Genomic DNA, 22,203 nt, shown 5'->3' with positions numbered 1-22,203 from the left:
GCGATTCAGGCTCATTACACAGATGCGACAACTGAATCTTTCGTTCGCACTTTTCACCGCTAGCCAAGAGCTTTACAGTGACAACTCCGAGCAGATTTACAGAACAGTACCTGGAAGATGGCCAATTGGTCACAGTTTGGTCAATCTTTAATTTCCTACAAGTGGGGAACGGTAGGTGGGATTGACATAAAGTTAGGCGGTAGCTTTGCCTCTTGTACACGACGCCACATTCAAAGAACTTTGTCAACAAAATCAATGAATGTCATGTAAATTTTCGCCATATTTATGATTGATTTCGCAGGGAATGACTGCACCATAAAATAACTTTAATGATTTTAGCTGGGTGAATTTACTACAGTTGTTGCTGTTGCCTCCAGCGTGATTTACTGTGCTTCATGGACTCGTGTCAAAAAATAACAAGTTTTGCGAGGATATATTTGTGTTGGATTATGGACTGAAGTAGGATATGCATGCATTGCTGTTAAATTGTCAAAATCCCCGTACACAGTCATTTTCGTCCAATGAATAATAATAAATGCAGTTTGTAGGCTATTTGTTCACTGCATTTGGACTTTAAGAATGTAACTTAAAGTTCTGCTCCATACTGTGTGGACCTGAGGTCACTTGAAAGGATCTCCGAGGTAGCTTTGTAGTGTCCGCTTCTGTGGGCCGTTTTGTAATATATAGAGTTGCACTGCTGGGTGAAAAATCTTTTTGTTGTTTCCCCCCCCCCCCCCACACACATACACATGCGATGTTGCACGGTTGGCTATACTACGTACGGTGCGAAAGAAGTTCAACATACATACGTGCATACATGATGCCCGTCACACATTCGTGATAAAATTGGGGGAAAATAGAATTAAAGGACGGAAAAAACTATACAGAAATCAGGGAAAGTGCTCGACCGCCCTCATTATTGACCTCCAATCACATTGCACATTCAAATAAGCCCATTCATGTACCCTTGAGCATTTGCATTTGGGACAATATGGATAAGAAGATAAGAAACCATAGGATTATGTAGCCTTTTAAATGACTCAAGTTAATAAACAACTGCTGTGGTCTGAATAGTTATGTTTACATGTGAGGAATTTGGTAATATAAGAGTGATAAATAATAACTTGAAATCCACTGCTTGATGAATGCCTCTTAATTGGTTGCTAATATTGTTAGCCATGGCCAAGAATTTAACTCGGGTCACCTCACGTACCGTATGCTGAACTCCTTTCAGAGGTGCGGGGGAAGGACAACAAACTAAACACAACAACAATCACAAATTCGTTTTCAACCTAGATTAAAAGTACATAGCTCCAGTGGCTTCCTAATATCGGAAGGAAGAACGTTCCAGACGGCCGCTGAAGCGCATCCGAAAGCACGTGATGCGCATCCGAAAGCACGTGATGCAGTGACCCGTGTTTGTTCGATGGCCAGCCAAAAGCCATTGCTGCTGCGAGGATAACTGGAGTTTCTCGTGATGGTTTATGTTTACTGGGATCATAGTGAAGTTTGGTACCCACTGCACGAACACACAACCCCCAGCGATTCTTACATAGTTGTAAACAAAAGCTAGGTCTTCACGCTGAGCTTACCCTGTCCAAGTACTGTACCGCCTGTATAAGCACTGCTACAGATATTTAAACACGTGTTCAATGCACAATTTTGCTTCGAGGATGGAAACGCAGTACGTTACCGCGGAACAAATGCTCTTCAGGCCGATTGTGTTCATTGCCACGGTGTTCACGCGAATGTGTTGTCACGGGAAGTACAGTGAAGTGTCATTGTGATGCACATTCTTTTTTAACAGCTCGTTTCTTGCAAGCGTGAGCATTTCAGAGCGATAACAGAATTGTTTCAATGCTCGTATGCACATTTTAATTGCAAGAATGCAAGGCCGTAATTATAATATATATTGAGGGCGGGACACATCCCCCCCCCCCCCCAATATTCAAATATGCTGAAAATGTCCCCCCGCAATATATTGCTATAAAATAGATTTCTGTTTATGTGATTGTGGTTATGGTTGTACTTTATTAATCCCTGCCATTACATACAATTAAAACAAAAAAAGGTAAAAAATAGAAAACAGCAATGTCATACAATACACTATTAAGACATTGTTGCAAATAATAAATCAAAAGTCCATCCTATGTGTTGGTGAATTTTTGTTAATATTTTAGGCAGGAAATTCGTTTTCAAATTTAGATTTTTTCTTGGGGGGGGGAGGGGGGACCCCCAGACCCCCTGGAATATTTGGTCCCCCCCAATGTTGACTCCATGGCTACAACCTTTCAAGAATGTACTTAATATGTCCAGAATAGCTCCCATGCAGTTCTTTATAACCCTGTATAATTGCCATAATTTGGACAATGGGCTGTTCATCAAGTGCTGCCTGTCAGTATATTTTACGGAAGCTGTCAAAAACTGATTTGGGAGATAAAGCAACACAGGCTGTAGATGTAATGGTTAAATGCGCTCATTCGCTATGCCATGCTTATAAGCGTGCGGTGGGTGGGGTGTTTTCACTGCAACTGGAAGGACAGCCAAAAGTACCTTGGTAAACATCTGCAAGCGCAAAATTAGGACTAACTTTACGTGAAAAAAAAGAGCTAAAGTGCACGACGTGGTATGTGAGCGAGTGTGAGCGAATGCGTGGAAAGCGGACGTGAGGCAAGAAGGGAAATTGTGTAACCAGACCGTTAAGTTTGTACAATCCCACAGCGTGTGTGTGATATCGCCCTACTTTTTTTTCTTATTTAGTTTTGATGATGCTGGCCAGAAACACAGAGAGCTGACCATGATTGTTATTTGACTACCTTCTTATAATTCCCTATATTTTTTGTTTACATATATAGACTGGCACAGCGATCAAGATACACTCTAAACTCAACAATGTTTTATTTGAGCAGGTAAGGCCCACTGAGCTTGATGGCTTTTTTTTCAGAAGCGACCTGGCTATCACAAATGATAGCTCAACGAAGTGGCTTATCACGTGGAAATGTATAGCATCCAAATACTCTGAATTAAATACATGTTTCTAAATGTGGAGGGAAACACAGGAGAACTCGGATAACAATCCACAGGACCACCGGGAAAACACGCTAACTACACATTTACAGGTGTCCATCCGGGTTGGGATCGAAACCACAACCTCCTGTATGCCAGACGAGATAGTTAACATCTCGCCACCGTGGCACTCTCAAACAGGACTGAGCCCTGAAACATGGGTGGAGGAATGAATTGGTGAATATTGTACTGTCAATACAGTAACAAAACAGTTGGAAAGTGAGATGAGAAGGTAAATAATTGCATGGGCTTCTCTTGTTTTTATTATTATTACACGCTTTTATTTAACTCACTCTGTTGTATCCTCAAATCTTGTAACTCAATTTTAACCCACTTCCCAATGTGGTATCGGCTGCAAACTTGGTATGCTTATGTCATGCTGATAACAATACTATATTCTATCATAAAAAAATAAAAATATATATTTTTAAACCATCTTTTTTATATGTTATGTTTCGGCTTGGGTCTAATTGTCCACGCTCAACTGACGTTGGCTGTAGATCACCACGGGTCCCCTTACGTTATGGCAAGCTTCGGGGCCACTTCCTGGAGTCGTGGAGTTCTGCCATTACTAGTACGGTACATTTCATTAAAGCGTGTTTAAAAAAAAGGTATTTTTAAATATTACTTATTTTTTTATTTTGGAAGGTGTGCCTTTCTCTGCAACGTCATTTTCATCATGGGGTTTGTGTTCGTCAAATGTCCATTGAAAGTGAGAAGTGAATTCACAAAAATGGAACTGAAAGTTTTTTTACATTGTTGAGATTATACAAATGTTACTGTGAAAACATTTTGACTTTGTTTACAGTAGTACTTGGAAATTTCAGTAAAGACTAAATGTTGGGTTGGATTGCAGTGTTATTCTTTGCATACTCTGTAAGGTAAATGTGTACTCTTGGATACTCTGTACATTCTGTCTTGTGAAAATAAGGTATTGTATTTCACAATGTGAACAAAAATGGTGTTCACTTCTGTTGGAATCTTTTTTTTGGTTTTTATCCAGGCTTTCTGGAATATTTACAATGGGTGGACCAAAGTGCACAAAGAAACGTGGAGCGTTCCACACTTGGAATTCCACTAAGCGACGGCAATAAAAACATGTATTTTGGGAACACACGCACGTTAAAGACTTCATTGTAACTGTCAAGAAAAGTATGTGGGCTTCGAGATAGGACACGTTGCTAAAAGGGATTATGGCCGGTCGTCTCGTCCAGAACAACAATGGAGTTGACACCCAAGGGCCCCAGTGTATTTTCACATTGGAGATGGAATTGGACAAATAGAATTTGCTCATGTGCAGGTGCTAGGTGAATTGTTGCGTCACAGTATATATATTTTTTTATTTCACCAGGTAAGGCCCCACTGAGCTATATAGCTCTTTTGTTAGAAGCGACCTGGCCACAAATGATGGCTTAACGAAGTGTCCTATCATGTGGGAATTTATAGCAGCCAAATACTCTTAAACGCATTTTTCTAAATGTGGGGGGAAAGCTGGAGGATGCGGAGAACAATCCACGCGAATTGTGTGGGATGGCAATGGCTTGGTGAGTCGTTCATCAGCAGTGAATTGATCATGGCTAATAATGACATTCCAGTTGCAAAGTCATATCCAGAGTTGATGTTCCATAGGCCGTCAAGATTGTTATCTTGCCATTCGAAATGAGACAGAATTGGACTTGCAATGCAACAGTGGCGTCTTCAGGTTGGCTTTGTGTGGCTAATGCAAATAAAATCTAACTAGTTTGGTATGTGGCCACACATGCACAGCATTTCGTTTGGGTTCTGTGCTTTGATGTCCTTAAATAAACAGGGAATTGTGTGGTTGAAGCGTTCCTCTGTATGCGGAATTGTTTTTCATTAAGTCGCTGTCATTTTTTGAGTCAGTCTTGTAATTGTAGGGCATTTGTTTTCAGGCATATAGCAAAACACGTGAGAATCCATTGCACGACCGTGAGCCACTCAACATTGTGAATATCCGTGAGTCTCCAGGATAACCTTTGGGGTTTGACATGCGTGCGTTAGTGGTGCGGATTGTGTAAGTTGGGCGAGTGTGCTCGTGCAAAAGTAGGAGTTAGCAGCTTTTGTTCGGCTGGATATATGGCGCTGAATGGGCGTGGCATGGGTTAGGGAAGTGATGGACTGATGTGGTACAGAAGGATGTTGAGTTGATTGGACTTGCCGATGACTGGTACCAGCAGTGTAAACATCGGCCTCTGTGTGGAGGAGGTTCGTGGAGGACGCTGCTGGGGAGTTGAAGGCAGTTGCACGCCAACAGGAACGGAGGGCAGAGGAGTGACGCTCTCACCAACGAGCGGCGCACACAGCAAGTTGGCACAGTGGTGAGCACAGTTCGATGCATCCACCAGTCATGTCAGTCAAACCATTGCACCTTGGTCTGTGACCTCCTGCCAGCAGGCCTTCGACACTTCACGTGGCCTCAAAGTGCACCTCGCATGGGACAAGCACCTTGGGGACGTCACCGCCACTTAGTGGCGCACGGGCGGTTGTTGTTGGTAGTGGTGGGTGGGGACTGTAGGTAGGGGTTGGGGAGAACATTGACAAAGTCAATGAAAATTCCGCTCAGATCAATATAATATCGGTTTAAAATGGCTCCCTTGTTTAATCAAAGTGTACGTGTACTGTTTGTTAGAGCAGTGTTTCATGCACTGTGGTATCAACCTGGCAACTTGAGCTCTATATATATCCAGCCATGTCTAACATCAGTGGAGAGAGATGTTTGAACAGGCCCAGGCATCCCTCTTCACCAACTTGTATTGATGAGCTTGGTAAAGTACAGTCAAGCAACCCTTACTGGAGGGCTGTCATCCAGCAGTAGATTGACAACAGGCCGCAAACACTTGACTCGATATCTAAGGATAAATTGATTCGTCGAATAACATCGCTTCTTAAGTTCAAATGCATCAAACTGCGTGCGTAAGAATCGATGTTTTTCACTTTGTATACGTTGTACATAATGGGGGTCAATGTCACGTCACCCCTACAGAGGCACCGGGGCATTCACGACAATGTTTAGGATTTAAAAAAAATCTTGAATCATGACACTTAATCACAACATCACATCAAATTGCCCCCGGGTGGTTCAGTTGTTCTACACCGTAATGTTGGCACATTCCTTTAACTTCCAGGGATACATTTAGGTAATTGACCTACTGTGGCTAGCTCATGAATACCTGGAGCGAGAATCTGATGAGTCGTTATGCTTTATTCGTAATGGGAAATGGTGGAAGTGCCAGTTCTTTTGGTGTATGGGTACATTTTTTGTTTTGTTTAAATGACATTTGAATGAGCCTTTTTCCTGTCCTCTCTTTTTAAACATTCATGCGCACACCGCAGTTTATATCCTCGCATGTGTATTCTTCAGATTCCAAATGCATCGTCAGGACAATGACGTCGATTACATGGGAGGACCCGTGGACCTCAGGCCACGGCACGGAGATCTGCAAGCAACCCCCATCGGCCCGGTGAGACCACTAATAATGATTTATTTTGCGCGTTAAATTTAAAGTTAAATTCGGAGCGCGGAGATCTGAAAGAACAATTGCGTCATCTTCCGTCTCACAATGTTCACCGCGAGCTTTGATTTTTTTTTTTAGCTTAGTCGAGGGTTCCATCAGGGCCCTGTGTAGTTATTTGCTACCAATCTCTTTTGCCTGCCCCCAGATGTTTGATGAGTTGATTCTTGTCTCATTCGTTTCTCAATTCTTCTGTCTAGTTTGTACAGTATTGTTTGCTCCATTGGCCTAAGTGTAATTTTAGCATGTAATTTCCATGTAATTTGCCATAAATCGAAAGTAATGGACTTTTCAATATTCCGAGGTGACAATTCGCATTTAATTCCTATTTGCCATGGTATTTTGTTTTCTAATTTTCTCGCACGAACATTACAATACAATTACAATGCAATTTGTGTTTATACGGCATCTAAATGTGACTGCATCTCAAGGCACTATACAGAAGCAGTGTGTATATTTATTGTCTGCAGAGAGAGCAGCGGTCAGGACTAGGCAGGGGGGATAAAGGGAAGGTCTTAATCCTCGACTTCATCAGTGCTTGGGAGTTGGAAATTAATGAAGGAATACTGTCGTGTGTTTTGCCTTACGGGTATGGTGACAAGTCTGACAGTGGCGTTTTTTTGTATTAAAAACCCATCACCTTCACGAAAGGCCGAGGTTAGGAGGTCCCAGGGTACTAGACTTGGAGGAAAATCGTTAACCCTTGAAGGGAGTCATGTCATCCCAGACAGGGAAGTCGAAAGCCCTGAGCAGGAGCTCTGGATACTGTGGTTGTACGTCGTGGAAACTGGTCCAGAGTTTTCTTGTTTTGAACCAATGTTATATGAAAGCGATAAAAAGGTTACTACAAAAAAATGTTCACACTTCTGAGAATTTGCAACAGTACCAAAAGAAATGTGCTGCCTCCAGGCTCTGGGGACCACCTGGAGAAGATTCCAGGCCACGTGTTAACAATGATGGCGAACAAGTGAAGACTCTTTGACTTTTTGAAGCTATTAACATACATTTGTTTTCATGTTACAGTGTATTATCCGTTCTTTTCCTATTAAAAACAATAGTCCCATTTAAGGGTTCACATTTTTTTGAAGCACCCTGTTTATATCATCTGCTTGTTAATTTTGTTATATTCTGCACAGCAAGGCAAATGATTATGGTGTGTTAGCGTTGGATGGCTCAGGATCAGGAGGTTGGGATGCCCAATGAATGTTGTGGTCTCTAACAGTGTTCTTGGGTTTGGCAATATCCACGGTGGCGAGATGTTAATACCTTGCCTGGTATGAAGGAGGTCGTGGGTTCGATCCCGACCCTGACGCCTGTATATTAGGAGTTTGCACGTCTATCTCCCCATGGTTGCGTGGATTTTTCTCCATGGTGCAATATCTCACATGAACGGGAACCATAGCAAGTTTTCTGATGGCCAGTGATTAAGACACTGGCCATCAAAGGGAGAAACATCACCGAAAGGATGCCCTCTGCAGGAGCTGGATGTATTGTTGCCAGACCATGAGTGATTATTTGGGGAGAGCCTTGTCCAACACTGGATAGATCATGGGTGTTGATGAATGCACCTGGTTAATGTGCGTCACCTAAACCGAGTGGCACACGGATCACTCTCGGCTTACGCGAGCTGTGATATTTTTTTTTATAGTGGCCTTTTACAGCATTATAAAGCGTGTGCTTTCTGCACAAGCGCAGTAACAAAGCGTACCTACTCTTTGGTTTTTTCGGTAAAGTCACGTAGAAATAAGACATAATAAAATAGCATAATACCTATTTACCATTGTCCAAACAGCTTTAAATCGTGTGTGCGAGAGGCTCTGTGCCATGATTATTCTAACGCTGCCATTAAGCGAGGACCTTGGGTATGTGCGCGCTGTTATGACGATTGCTGGCTCACCATAAAGGGCCCCCGTGTTTCACATCAGCAGTAGAGGGCCGCGTGGGTCGGGTGTAGGCCCTCCACACCTCTTGGCCCCCGGCGGGTTTGGCAGAGGCCTTTGTACTGGGGACAAGCTGGCAGATGGCAAAAGTGAGCGGGTCCCCCTCCTCTCCTTCTAGCTCGCTGGGAGCTCAATGGGCACACTCCCCTCAAGTGCTCATGTGAGCTGGAACTGTGTTGTGGCAGACTCGTGTGCCATTCCAGCCTTCATAGGTACTTGCGAACAGCACTTGCCCCAACAGTCTGTTAAGAATGTATGGGGGATCTTTGTCTTTGTGGCAGACTAAGCATTGGCATGGATGGCTCTATCAGATTCAGTCTTTATTTACAAATCGTGAGTGTTAGGAAGCTACTTTGCTATGCATTATGGGTAATATCACAGATAATAGGAAGAAATAGGGCTGCGGTTAATTGTAGGTTTTGCAGGCTCTACAGCTACCGCAGATAATATGGTAGTAGGGCCAGAGATTAGAGGCGTTCTCCATTATATCCCTTCGTACATGAGCTTCACGGTGATAAGATGTTAACTACCTCGCCTGGTATATAGGAGGTTGTGGGTTCGATACCGAACCCTGATGCCTGTATGTTTGGAGTTTGCATGTCTCTCTCCCCATGGTCGTGTAGATTTTTCTATGGGCCCTCTGGTTTTACCCTCCACATGTAGAAATATGCGTTTAGATTATTTGGCTAGTATAAATTTCCACATGAAAAAGCCACTTTGTTGAGCGATCTTGTGTGGCCAGGTTGCTTCTGAAGCAAATATCTATATAGCTCAGTGGGCCTTACCAGATAAATAAAAAAATGTTTAGTTTAGTCAGTAGGAATGCCTAATTGTGAATGACTCAGCTAGGAATGTCTAATCCGCACTGTATAGTAATCATGAGTCATCTCCCGAGGTATGTGCATCAAAAAAACGTTTCCCCTTGTCCCCTGCCCTAGATTATATGCTTATTTATGTGTTAATCTGGGAGTCTCCACACATGTACAGTGAGGGAAGAAAGTATTTGATCCCCTGCTAATTTTGTACGTTTGCCCACTGACAAAGAAATGATCAGTCTATAATTTTAATGGTAGGTTTATTTGAACAGTAAGAGACAGAATGACAACAAAAAAATCCAGATAAACGCATGTCAAAAATGTTATAAATTGATTTGCATTTTAATGAGGGAAAATAAGTATTTGACCCCTCTGCAAAACATGACTTAGTACTTGGTGGCAAAACTCTTGTTGGCAATCATAGAGGTCAGACGTTTCTTGTAGTTGGCCACCAGGTTTGCACAAATCTCAGGAGGGATTTTGTCCCACTCCTCTTTGCAGATCTTCTCCAAGTCATGAATGTTTTGAGGCTGACGTTTGGCAACTCGAACCTTCAGCTCCCTCCACATATTTTCTATGGGATTAAGGTCTGGAGACTGGCTAGGCCACTCCAAGACCTTAATGTGCTTCTTCTTGAGCCACTCCTTTGTTGCCTTGGCTGCGTGTTTTGGGCCATTGTCATGCTGGAATACCCATCCACGACCCATTTTCAATGCCCTGGCTGAGGGAAGGAGGTTCTCACCCAAGACTTGACGGTACATGGCCCCGTCCATCGTCCCTTTGATGCGGTGAAGTTGTCCTGCCCCTTAGCAGAAACACACCCCCAAAGCATAATGTTTCTACTTCCATGTTTGACGGTGGGGATGGTATTCTTGGGGTCATAAGCAGCATTCCTCCTCCTCCTCCAAAGAGTGTGCTCCTAATCTCAGCTCGTTACCTGTATAAAAGACACCTGGGAGCCAGAAATCTTTCTGATTGAGAGGGGGTCAAATACTTATTGCCCTCATCAAATTGCAAATCAATTTATAAAAAAATTTGACATGCGTTTTTCTGGATTTTGTTGTTGTTATTCTGTCTCTCACTGTTCATATACACCTACCATTAAAATTATAGACTGATCATTTCTTTGTCAGTGGGCAAACGTACAAAATCAGTTGGGGATCAAATACTTTTTTTGCCTCACTGTATGCTTGTGTGCACACTGCTTTCCGTGCGCGTGTGCGCAGACACACACACACAGTGCTCGCTACTCAATGTGAAATAAAGATTCGTCTCTTCCCAATGTACAATGAGGAAGGAAGACGTTCAAACTCGGACAAGTATTAAACTAAAAAACATGTGACAATGGGGAAGGACTTGTTGCTTGGAAGAGGATGAGCTGGCTCTCCGAATTAACCATTTCTTTTAAACTTGAGCAAATATCCTTTTGTGATGTAATTTGAGATGAAGGAGCTGGTGTGTGTGTGTGTGCGCGCGCGAGTGTTAATTTAACTCGCATTGTTTCCAATTTTAATTAAACGGAACTAATGGCCATGCTTTTGTGGTAGGAGCAGTATGCTTGATGTGCCGCACGCTCAGACGTAATTACAAACCGGAGCGCAATCTCGCTAAAGGCAATGGGTTTTTTGAGATACTGTCAGACACCATGCCTTGTCCTTCCATACACAGTCAAAGTTGCAAACTTAACTTGTCAAACTTTCATAAGCTTACATTCCTAAGGCATCATTGCACTTCCTAGGGGGGGGGGGGGTCTACATTATTCAACAGTGGCAGCATGTAAAGTGTGACTGTATGTGTCTTGTGTGTGTGTGGGTGCGGTAGTGTAGCAGTTAGCGCGGTGCGCTATGAACCCGGCGACCCAGGTTCGATTCCCGCTCATGGCCAACACCAGTGACGATTATCTGAACCGGTCTTGGGCCTCCCCTAGGTCGAATCAGCCTCAAGTGAGTACCTGGTGCGGTGTGTAAACATCGCCACTGGGGAGACAAAAGTGGTCGGGCGTAGTGCTGGCCACCCACCCCCTCGTGTACCGTTCCGGCCTTCATAGGTGCTCGCTAACAGAACTTGCCCCTACAGTATGTTAAGGCTATATGGGGGATCTTTGTCTTTGTGTGGGTGTGAATGCATGTGAAGAGCATCAGTTACGTTTAAAAGAAAGAGGGTATATTTTTAGACTGGCAGCATATAAACACAAAACAATATTTCAACTGTAAATTCCTTAAATAATTTGAACTGCTTCACATTTCAAAGTCGTGTTGATGTGAAGATGAAACGTGTTTACACTGAATTGTAATTTATGAGAAAGAATGGAACTTTGTATTTGGGTGCCATACCACCATATCTTACATTTGAAAATTGCTCGTCATGAAAATAAAAATACAATCTCTTTGATATCTGCTGCTACCATATGGGTATTCTTTTTTAAGAGGCAATGATCCTCAATATGCTGTCAGCAAATTAACAGAAAACAACAATTTCTATTTATTTAGCATCTAAATGTAATCGCATCCCGAGCGTGATTGCAAATCCAGCAACAAATCAAGCGACGTTCAAATCAAATCGAGCGACATTGAATTTAATTGGTGACTAAATTGGAAGCTTGCATTAGGTTTCACTTATGAAATTACAAACACAGCAATTGATGCCAACGCGTGTGAAGTTCATCCCTCCGTGAAAGTTTAATTTGTCGTGGACAATGTTATTTCACGGGGTGTTTGCCGCGTGCCCGGCAGGAACGTGTAAAAAGGAAATACATATTCGTCGTGAGCATACGACAATGTTCCACAAACGTTGCGGTGCCCTCCTAAGGCCCCCCCCCGGCTGAATCTCGGAAACGTACCTAGGTATGAACCACTGGCGTGAACGAAACCATCAAAACGACTTCGCATCAGCTGCATTGTTCAATGAAGTAATGCAATAGTAGCCATCTTACTCTAGAGACTTGGGGCTACATTTACTTACTGCCACGGAATAAATGATCTCGGCCGTTGTGAATTACACCCAATCTTACAACCCAGTTTCTATTTGTTCCTGTCAGTGTGATTTTTGTTACATTGGCACTTTCGTTTTAAACCTCGTTACCGTCATCGTATAAATCCCAAGAGTGCCTTTCAGCATTGTTTCTCCGTCGTCCGAAAGGACATCCACCGTGAAGATGGAGTGATGAAATCGGTGGGTGGAAGCGCTCGATGATTTGCTGGAGTACAGGTCTGTGAGAGATGGTGATGGCGTGGGGAGGAGATATTCTGTATTATTCACCGTTTAACTATACCGCAACATTGTTATATATATGCAATGTGTTGTGTGCGTTTGGTTGGATGTCACATATAAGGAGAGAGCGGCGATGCAGCAGTTAGCGCACTGCAATACGAACCCGGTGACCTGTTTTTTTTTTATTCCTGGCCCACAACTATCAGGTTCAGAATCTTTACTTATACTGGAGGAATCTGATGGGCTGTAAAGCTCTTCTTCACACATGTCCAGATGAACTAACATGAGCGGCGTGCGATGTCCGAACCGGTTCGCCGCCGCCTCTTCACCAATGTGCACTGACCATTGTGATAAAGTAGAGTAGAGTCGAACAACCCCCCCACGATCAACGTGTCCTGGAGAGGTCTCTCCATCCAAGAAGCGGATTGACAAAAAAGGGCTGTAAAACTTATTTTACTCGCAAATACATATGTGAATGGTGGCGTTTTTTTGTTGTTGTTGTTGTTGTCGACTGCGGCATGACACCGTCCTGCAGATAAAGCCTTGGGCGGAGTTGAAGTTGAGCACCAAGATAATCCTGTGCCTCTCATTGCTCGCGCTCCTCGGCATGCTCATCCTCACCATCGTCAGCATGGTCATGCACGTCGACGTTGAGAAGGACAAGAGCGAAGTGACCTTCAGCATCGTTCAATGCATAGGCATGGGTACGTCGTCACGCTCATTCTTCCGACGTTGCGTTCTTCCTTTCCACTATTCGGAAGCCACCGGAGCTACGATCTTTTTAAAATTGTCGAGATTGAAAACTTTTTTTAACTTTAAAAGTGCTTTTTGTGTTCAGTGTTGTTGTCCTTCCCGCGCATCTCCTATTGGCGCGTTTGGCTACGTACGGTGTGAAAGAAGTTCAACGTAAATACACACACTGTTGCCACCACTTTCAACGTTCACAGGCAAGACCTGATGATGTCGGCCTTTGGTCGAGGTGTCAGGATTCACACTCCCCACCACAATCCTGGCGATTCGATGAATTAGTTTCGTTCGCTTTGACAGCGTCCGTGATTTTTGGCCCGTGTGTCACAAGACTGAATAAAATAAAGTGGCCAGCTCATAATTTTCATCCACGCCTTTTACGCACCAGCGCTATACACGTGTATAGCGTTGGTGCGTAATTGTATTGATTCAGGGTGGCATTATCCATCCAAGAATCACATTATAATTAAGGTTTAGGTGAATGCAGCGGTCACTAGCAGCTGTGGGGGGTCACGTGACACAGTACTAAACATTGAATCCTACACATGTGATTTGACACATTTATCATGAGCTTAAGACTCAAGATTAATCGACGAATCGATCCATCGTCACACCGTTAGTGGTTACCCCCCCCCACCCCTCCCTCCCACCCACTCTTTGAAAATTAATTGCCTTCGCTCTGTGCTCACTGAATTTTTACTCCTGTGCTGATTTTGTGCCGGGCGCAGTGTTCAGCATCTACTACGTGTGCCGCGGCATTCTGCAGGAGAACCTTCAGGAGATGTTCGTCTTCTCGCTCTCGATCGCGATGCTGCTGGCCCGCTCCATCGCAAACTTCGCCGTGATGTCCGAGAGGAATGGCTTCCTGATAGTGCGTTCAATGGCGCGGGGAAGTTGAAGTTTAATGGCAACGATAGCATTGACGGTTATTTAACCGCGGCAGCCGATTTGAAGGACTTTTATTTTTCAGGATGTGTCCTGGCATTGTGATGTTCGATCAATTTCATCCATGAGTGTTTGGCTTCTTACGTGTGAGGAAACTGGAGAACCCAGAGTAAACCCAACCCTCCGGGTAGTGGTTGACACTCAACACTGCCATCTGCTGGCGACACCTCGCGGTCCCTCTGAAGTCCTGGTGCTCCCCCATCCCTGGTGCTCCCCCATCCCTGGTGCTCTCCCATCCCTGGTGCTCTCCCGTCCCTGGTGCTGTCCCGTCCCTGGTGCTCTCCCGTCCCTGGTGCTCTCCCATCCCTGGTGCTCTCCCATCCCTGGTGCTCTCCCGTCCCTGGTGCTGTCCCGTCCCTGGTGCTCTCCCGTCCCTGGTGCTCTCCCATCCCTGGTGCTCTCCCGTCCCTGGTGCTCTCCCGTCCCTGGTGCTCTCCCGTTCCTGGTGCTCTCCCATCCCTGGTGCTGTCCCATCCCTGGTGCTGTCCCGTCCCTGGTGCTGTCCCATCCCTGGTGCTCTCCCGTTCCTGGTGCTCTCCCATCCCTGGTGCTCCCCCGTCCCTGGTGCTGTCCCGTCCCTGGTGCTGTCCCGTCCCGTCCCTGGTGCTCTCTCGTCCCTGGTGCTCTCCCGTCCCTGGTGCTCCCCCGTTCCTGGTGCTGTCCCGTCCCTGGTGCTCTCCCGTCCCTGGTGCTGTCCCGTCCCTGGTGCTCTCCCGTTCCTGGACCTCTCCCATTCCAAGTGTCAACCGGACTCAAACCTGCTTTAGGCTTCCAGGCTTTTGACACATTTTGGGTTAGCTGGTGACATGACGAGATCTTAAGATGCATGAGAACTCCAAAGAATCAACCCATCAATATATAACATTTGGAGTGACTACATCCAGTGATGTGTGGATGTGATGCTTCATTAAAGCTATGCCAAGGTTTTACACGTTTATAAGCAGGAAACCGTAAATGTCAAGTGTGTTTTTTAATCAATACCGAAAGACCTCTGTTCCTTAATTCACACTGACCTCGCGCTTAAGCTTTCGTCCACAATAATCGCACAGCAAAACAATTCCCTCACGGTATTGATCAGTTGAACTTTGACACTGATTACTCACGGAGACTCAATCACTTAAAACAATGATATTGCAAACTTAAGTTTTTTTTTCATTTGTTTGGATTACAATAGCGTTCGTGCAGTTTACACGGAAACACGATGTTACCTCGCGCGTTAACACACACCTCAATGATCGTCTTATATGGTATCGTGTTCTCTTAAGGCATCGATTGCATGCGTGGCAGCTGGGAACATGAATGATCGTTGTTAACAAGTAGGAGAAACCAGTATATTTTGCCCAACAAGCGAGGCGTTTTGACTACAGCAAGGAGGAGATGGTTATTCATCATCATCATCACCATCGGTCTGAATGTCCCCACAATCATGATAGGGCTTAAGTAGGGAATGACGCGGTGGCTGGGTGTCTCGGAGGGTATTGCACTGTGCTGGTATGGCTGAGACCCTGGGATATGAATCCAGGCAAGCTGCCTCTGATTTAAAGCGGTTCTCAACTGTGGGAAGGTCTCATCCTGGTCACCCACCATTGGCTGCGCACACGTCAAACAAACAAAAAAAAACCCCATCGCATTAAACATTTAGTTTTCCACTGACTTTGGCTAAAATCCATCTCTGTGAGAATTAAAATATTGATTTGACTGCCACGCTACAATCTTTACTCTCATGTGACCGAGGTGGTGGGGAAAGTGCTGTCCCCCTAATTTGTGATCCAGGTCACTTCGTGGGATCTTAAGAGGTAGCGCTATGACATTTACTCTTTGCTGGCACGATGGGCCATTCTGTAACACGAGTAGGTTGCACTTGCCTGCAAGCTTTGAATGTATGCTTAAGTCTCACGATATCATGGCAATTGCATAATCCTGATAAAACGTAATAATTTTTTTTGGTTTGAAGCAAGAATTAACAATGTTCAGAGGTGAGGTCATTAGGATATAGGATGGACAGCCATGTACCATTGTAGACAGTAGCTGACGACGATGATGATGATGATGGTGGTGAATATCTTAAGCTTGGGTAGACACTGATGAAGTTCGGGTAGGCGTACGCAGCAGACGAGTTGATCAGGCGGTGGAGTACCCGGACACACGGCCAACGAGCCTTCATCTTGTCACCTTCGTTTGCCGCCCGTAGGCTCGGTTCTGCAGCGTCCTGTTAGTTAGCCTGTTACTCATCACGTGGGCCATCGTGGTGCTGTGCCGCTCGGGGTCCATGACGTTCCGCGTGAGCGGTCTCCTGGAGGAGGTGCAGAAGCAGTACGTCATCTTCAACATGTGCACGTCGCTCCTGACCTTCGACCTGCAGCTGCAGGTGAGCACGCCTCGGCGTCTTTTTTTTTAATCGACGCACCACCCCCGCTGTTTTCAAGCAGCTGAATTGGGCACGTCCGGAGGTGTGCAGCAAGTTACAATTAAAGTATGTTCATCATCATCATCGAACTACTAAAACTATAAACTTTTTTTGCCAGGTAAGGCCCCCCCCACTGAGCTATATGGCTTTTTTTCAGAAGTGACCTGGCCACAAATTAAAGCTCAGTGAAGTGGGCTTATCAAATGGCAATGATTCGCAGGCACAAACTCTGAACACACGTTGATTCTAAATGTGGAGGGAACAAGCGGAGGACCTGGAGAAAAATCCACACAGCCACAGGGGAGAGAGAGAGAGAAAGACATGTAAAGTCCAAATATACAGCAGGCGTAAGGGTCGGGATCGAAACCACGACCTCCTGTCTACCGGGCAAGGCAGTTAACATCTCGCCCCCGCAGCCACAGTCTATCCACCGTTAGATGAAGGCTTCCAAAAATGTCTCCATCTTGCGAAGCAACGGGTCCGTCTAGCTCCTGCACGTGTGCCGATTCCATCGCTCCATCTCCACTGGCGGGCGTTCTCTCGAGCGCGCGCCCTCCTTTTGGGCTGCCACTCCGTCCTCCCGGTCGCCAGACATCTTCCCTTCCAGCAACGCGTTCTGCCCAAGCCCACTCTTCGATTTTGACTTAAAACTTTCGTGACTGCAGCAATTCATCACCTTCGTTCTTTCGGTAAAGTCACGTAGATAGAAAATAAAATAAAATAAAAAAAATGCAAATAAAAATTAAAAATTAAAGCAAAACACCACGGCGTTTCGATCGTAACATAAAGCAACTTATTTAATCACAATATGGATGCTATATGTTTTTGATTGTTATAAAATTATTATATTTTGAATCATCTCTTGTTCTTAGTGCTTACAGAGGTTTACAATGTATGCATAGTCACTCACATTGCAACATGTATATAATTATTCACTCTTTTTCCATGCGGTATTATTTTTTAATTGATGTCATCGTGCTTGTGTTGTTGTCATCGCCGCCGCTGTTGTTGTTGTGTTTGCATAGTGGATGCTTTCCGTGCTGGTGCTGAGCTCGGGCATTTACACCATCGACCTCGTGGAAAAGATCCTCCTGTCTCTTGGCATTGTCTGGGCCTTCCTCAAAGTGATCGCCGGCTTTGTGTCTGTGAGTGCTTCCTTAAAAAAACACAAGCGTACGGCAGCCGTTGTTTACGTTTTTTTTTAAAATATAAAAACACAGAACCCTGACATCATTTGTAGCAATTGATTGTGAGATCCTCGATGGATTGATCAGAATCAGAATATTTGTTTATACTGGAGAAATCCGGTGAGCTATGAAGCTCTTTTTCACAGTTGTCCACTAAAGGGGGGCGGGTCACAACGTTACAAAAGCACAACAATACAAAAACATGTTAGGAGTGCAAAGTATAGGAAAGGTAAAACTATCATGAAAAATGACACGTATAACACTAAACAATGGTTTATCTTATCACGTAAAGCCCACCGATGCCCGGATAATCTTGCGTTTTATTAATACCGCTTTTGTTTTTTATTCCGTCTGTGTGCACAGATTCTGCGTGAAATCCCCTGGCTTTTGTTGACCTTCGTCGTAATGAATGTGCCCGAGTTGTGCTACGTTGGCTACCTGATTTACAAGGTGTGCTGGTACTCGCTGCACACATTGGCCCCCCTTGAACGTTGTCACACTCGAGCGTGATGGACTTCGACAGTGCGTTTTAAAGCCCCACGGCGGGTCAACGCGGGGCGGGTTTGTACGAGGCTTGGAGCCAGCCCCGAATTCCAACGCAAGCATCTTCACGCCCCTGTCGAGCCAATCGCCTTGCGCCTCACGTCTCACGCCAGGCCCATACATCGCCTCTTAAACGTTGTGCAATTCAGCAAACAAAATGCAGTGCAATGCTGGTTGCTCGACGGAGCGTGGCCGTGGTCATTTTGATCATCAGCTATACGCGGGGCTTTGTTGCTGTGACCGATGAGCACATAAACACGTCACCCAGTCACCGTCGCAAGACAAAGCCCTGCTTATTAAATGCTGACCAGCCGGTTTTCCTTGGAAGGGCCGTACTAACCAATTATCGCCCTAATATGTGGTCCCCAGAGTCAATTTGAAATTCCGTGTGCGCGCGGCACGCACCCGGCTTGTCCTGCGAATCCGCCCTGCTTTAACGCTCGCTGCGATCTCGCTGCGGCAGCTGACGCGCCTTTGGAAGTTGGAGGTGTCCTTTCCGTTGCTCATCGCCACCGTGGTCTGCTCCGCCGCGTCCGTCCTGCTCAAGTGTGCCCTGCTGTGGTACCTGCGCCGTGCGCACGCCAACTTTGGCCGGGGCCTGCGCGACAGAAGTGAGTTCGCCTCGGAGGGTGGTGACGGCCGTTGTCCTCGCTGCGAAGAAATCTTTCCGATGCCCCGAAGATGTGACAGTTACGCGAGGATAGGCGTCGTTCCTCATTGGACTAGAAATTACTTTGGGAAAAGCCTGGTTGGTGGCCCTAAACACAAGCCCCTGTTTAGGGAGGAAAGCCTAGCCAGAGGGCGCAATCCCCAGACACGCTGGCCTTGTATGCATACGTGCCTTCTGTTTGTGACTGCCGATTTTGGTTCAATGAAAACGGAAAAAAATATTAATCACTTTGGAATCAGATGAAAACAAAATTGAGACTGAATGCATTTGAAAACTGCTGCAACCCGCAATGTGCATTTGGAATCTTTGTCGATTCAGTTTGTGGTGTTGTGCAAAATTGTTCATGCGTGTGAGTTCATTGCCCTGAGAGACAAATGTCACAACCACGTGATGGCAAGTAACGTTATGTCCTATCCTCGTACTCGTGTGTTTGTGAGTCACGAATGCTAATTTATTTGTCACTGGCTCGCAAACTGCAAAATCGACTGCCGAGATCTTATATTCTTAGTTCTTTCGGTAAAGTCACGTTGAAGGGAAACAATAAAATAATAAAATATATATAAAACAATAAAAAATGAACAAAATATTTTATTATTTTATTGTTTCCCTTCAACGTGACTTTACCGAAAGAACTAAAAATATGAATTACTGCAGTCACGAATGCAGAGATCTTATTAAATAATTGCCTGCAGAGTAACCGTTAAGTCGTGCTGTGGCTGTGACATCCTGGTGAATTCGGTTTTAGTGGTTCGTCGCAGAGACTTAAAAGGGATGGTGGGGTGGGGGAGAAAAAATAATCCCAACTAAGTATCCTCGAAGGTGTAACAAAGTACAGTTTTCGTGTAGAATTAATAATAGAATAAATTCTAGGCCTCCACGCTATTCTTCTTTGACATTTTTGTGCAAGCGAGTGCAATTGGGAGTCGGTACTATGGTAGTACTGCCTCGCAAAAAAAAATTCTGTACACAGTGTATAAACACGCTGGTCAAGTCCTGCTATTTGGATAAAGACCCACATCATCCATATGAAGTCCTTGTGTTTTATGCTGCCACTCTCTTACAGGTATCGGATTGGCTGTCACACTTGGCACTTTATGCTGTGAAAATATTCATATTTGCAATTTAGCCATTTTTCTGCTGAACTACTTTTCATGTTACAGCCGTTGTGAAATTGTTCTGTTTAAATGTCATTAAAGTTACGTATGGTAATTGATTTCCATTTAAAATACAATTTTCATTTTAACTATGCTAGATTTTATTTTTATCATAACCCCAGACATGTTAGGGTTTCAAAATAAGCATTGTCATTTTTTTATTCCAAAGTATTTTCTTTTTGTTTCTGATAAACGGCTACAACCCATTTAATGAAAACACTGCAACGTCTTGAAAACAGACTTTTAAAATTCGGCACAGTTGTGTGTGTGTATGGATAGTAATGTTTGTGGATAGTAATGTTTTGTAAATGCCTACCCATTGTATTGTAAACGTAATCATTTACATTATAGATCTAAAGGTGTGTGTACGTGTATACAACATGCATTTTGGTCATTACAAAACAATGCATTGATCGTTTAAAATCTACAAAGGCGTTTTTATACCTTTAAGAACGCCCTTTCATGAAAGTTATCCTCATTTTCCTACAGGCGCTTGAGTTACAATTTGTGGCAAACGGGTTATGCTATATATAAAAAAAATATATACATACCAACGGTTACCCAAGCACATGCCATGGTAGTTAACTCCACATTGTGTGTGCGTGTGCGTGGTTTTGTTTTGTAACCAGTCTGGAATAGACCGAGAGGTGATGACACGGCGGTCCTTGCTGCTGAGAGCCGCTACCTCTCCTCTTCTTGAACCACCGCCGCTGGCGGCCCGGTGGAGACATCGCGTCGACGCGCAGCTGTGTGGGCCTTCCAGCAAGTCGCATCGTTACACAGCAACGTTGTTGCTGTTTTTTTTTAAATCACCACTCAAATCATGTTAACACTTTTAACTTGATCATTTTGTTTCCGGTAATTTTCGTTTTTTATTATACGTGTGAAAAAATATATATTTGAAAATTCATTCGGAACTGTGTATTGCATTGACGATGGTTTTTTTTTTACCGCGCTGATGTTTTGCGTGCATCTGTGAAGTATTTGGTGGGGGATGTTGCCGCAGCAGGGTCCGTGGTTAGCAAGCTGGACTCGCAATCAAGAATATATCACCGGTTCAACTTTTAATATGTTACCAGGTAAGGCCCACTGAGCTATATGGCTCTTTTCCAGAAGCGACTTGCCCACAATTGATAGCTCAACGAAGTGTGGCTTATCATGTGCAAATTACGCATGGCTTCAAATGTGGAGGGAAAAACCGGAGGACCCGGAGAAAAATCCACGCGACCACGCAAACTCAAACTATACAGGCGTCTGGGGTCAGGATCGGACCCACGACCTCTTGCATACCAGGCGAGGGAGATAACATCTCGGCAGGCCGTGTGTGGCAGAGCAAAGCATGAGTACTGCCAGCTCTTCCAAGAGAGTAGGACTAAATACCCTCTTGTTGAGGGGACCAGCGGTGGCATGCGCAAGCAATGTCAGTGCAGCACCTTTAGCTTTGGCTGTACAAATGCCGCGACGAAAATGATCACCAGGCTGTGCGAGACGGTGGGTTGCCGGGGAAAACTCCACTGAGGGACCAAAACTACTGCTTGTCAAGCCTTTGTGGTTTTTTTTGTATGTCAAAGCCTTGCATTGCACGTTAATCACTGCACAGATGGCGGTGATGTGCTCGTGTCCTTTGTGCCTTCGTAAAAAAGTTTGTGTAATGAAATCTAAAAAAAAAATTAGCCATCTGTATTATTCCCTTTGTGCTGTGAAAGATACACTTTTTAAGAACAATAAAATCTCATTAACACATCTGAAGGTTGCGATTCGTGAAATAAAGCGTTCTTGTTAGGCCTGTTTTGAAATTAAGCAATGAAATTAAAATGTTTAAAAAAGTTGTGATTTAAATTATAGGTCCAAGCCTTTTATCATCCATGGTCATGGAAATTGACCATATTTCACCACGCTGGTCAGCATGGATTGTGAAGGAGGGTGCCTCGGGTCCAGTTCAGATATTGATCACCACTGATATGAGCTGTGGCTGGGAATCGAACC

At 44.5% G+C, this 22,203-nt stretch overlaps 1 protein-coding gene across 7 annotated transcripts in view; it reads left to right on the top strand.

Annotated features, from left to right (window-relative positions):
• The window catches only part of LOC116957332 (uncharacterized), a 29,655-nt gene extending 7,695 nt beyond the window's left edge, over positions 1 to 21,960 (top strand). For 2 of the 7 annotated variants that reach the window (XM_032979424.2, XM_076052917.1), the window contains exons 2-10: positions 5,265 to 5,405; positions 6,449 to 6,548; positions 13,100 to 13,268; positions 14,040 to 14,182; positions 16,448 to 16,624; positions 17,689 to 17,808; positions 18,214 to 18,300; positions 18,857 to 19,004; positions 20,847 to 21,960. In XM_032979424.2, coding sequence (XP_032835315.2) covers positions 6,456 to 6,548; positions 13,100 to 13,268; positions 14,040 to 14,182; positions 16,448 to 16,624; positions 17,689 to 17,808; positions 18,214 to 18,300; positions 18,857 to 19,004; positions 20,847 to 20,917 — 1,008 coding nt within the window. In that variant the 5' untranslated portion in view covers positions 5,265 to 5,405; positions 6,449 to 6,455 and the 3' untranslated portion in view covers positions 20,918 to 21,960. Of the gene's footprint in view, positions 1 to 3,618; positions 3,641 to 5,261; positions 5,406 to 6,448; positions 6,549 to 13,099; positions 13,269 to 14,039; positions 14,183 to 16,447; positions 16,625 to 17,688; positions 17,809 to 18,213; positions 18,301 to 18,856; positions 19,005 to 20,846 lie in introns of those variants that run through there. The other 5 variants (XM_076052901.1, XM_076052913.1, XM_076052915.1 and 2 more) reach the window with 4 other exon arrangements.
• Positions 21,961 to 22,203: the final 243 nt, after the last annotated feature.

Source organism: Petromyzon marinus, chromosome 3 (genome assembly GCF_048934315.1).
Source record: "Petromyzon marinus isolate PM22_M1 ecotype Great Lakes invasive population chromosome 3, UKy_Petmar_22M1.pri1.0, whole genome shotgun sequence".
NCBI classification, from domain to species: domain Eukaryota; kingdom Metazoa; phylum Chordata; class Hyperoartia; order Petromyzontiformes; family Petromyzontidae; genus Petromyzon; species Petromyzon marinus.
The sequence above is the reverse complement of the archived record's forward strand: the minus strand, read 5'-3'. Positions and strand labels throughout refer to the sequence as shown.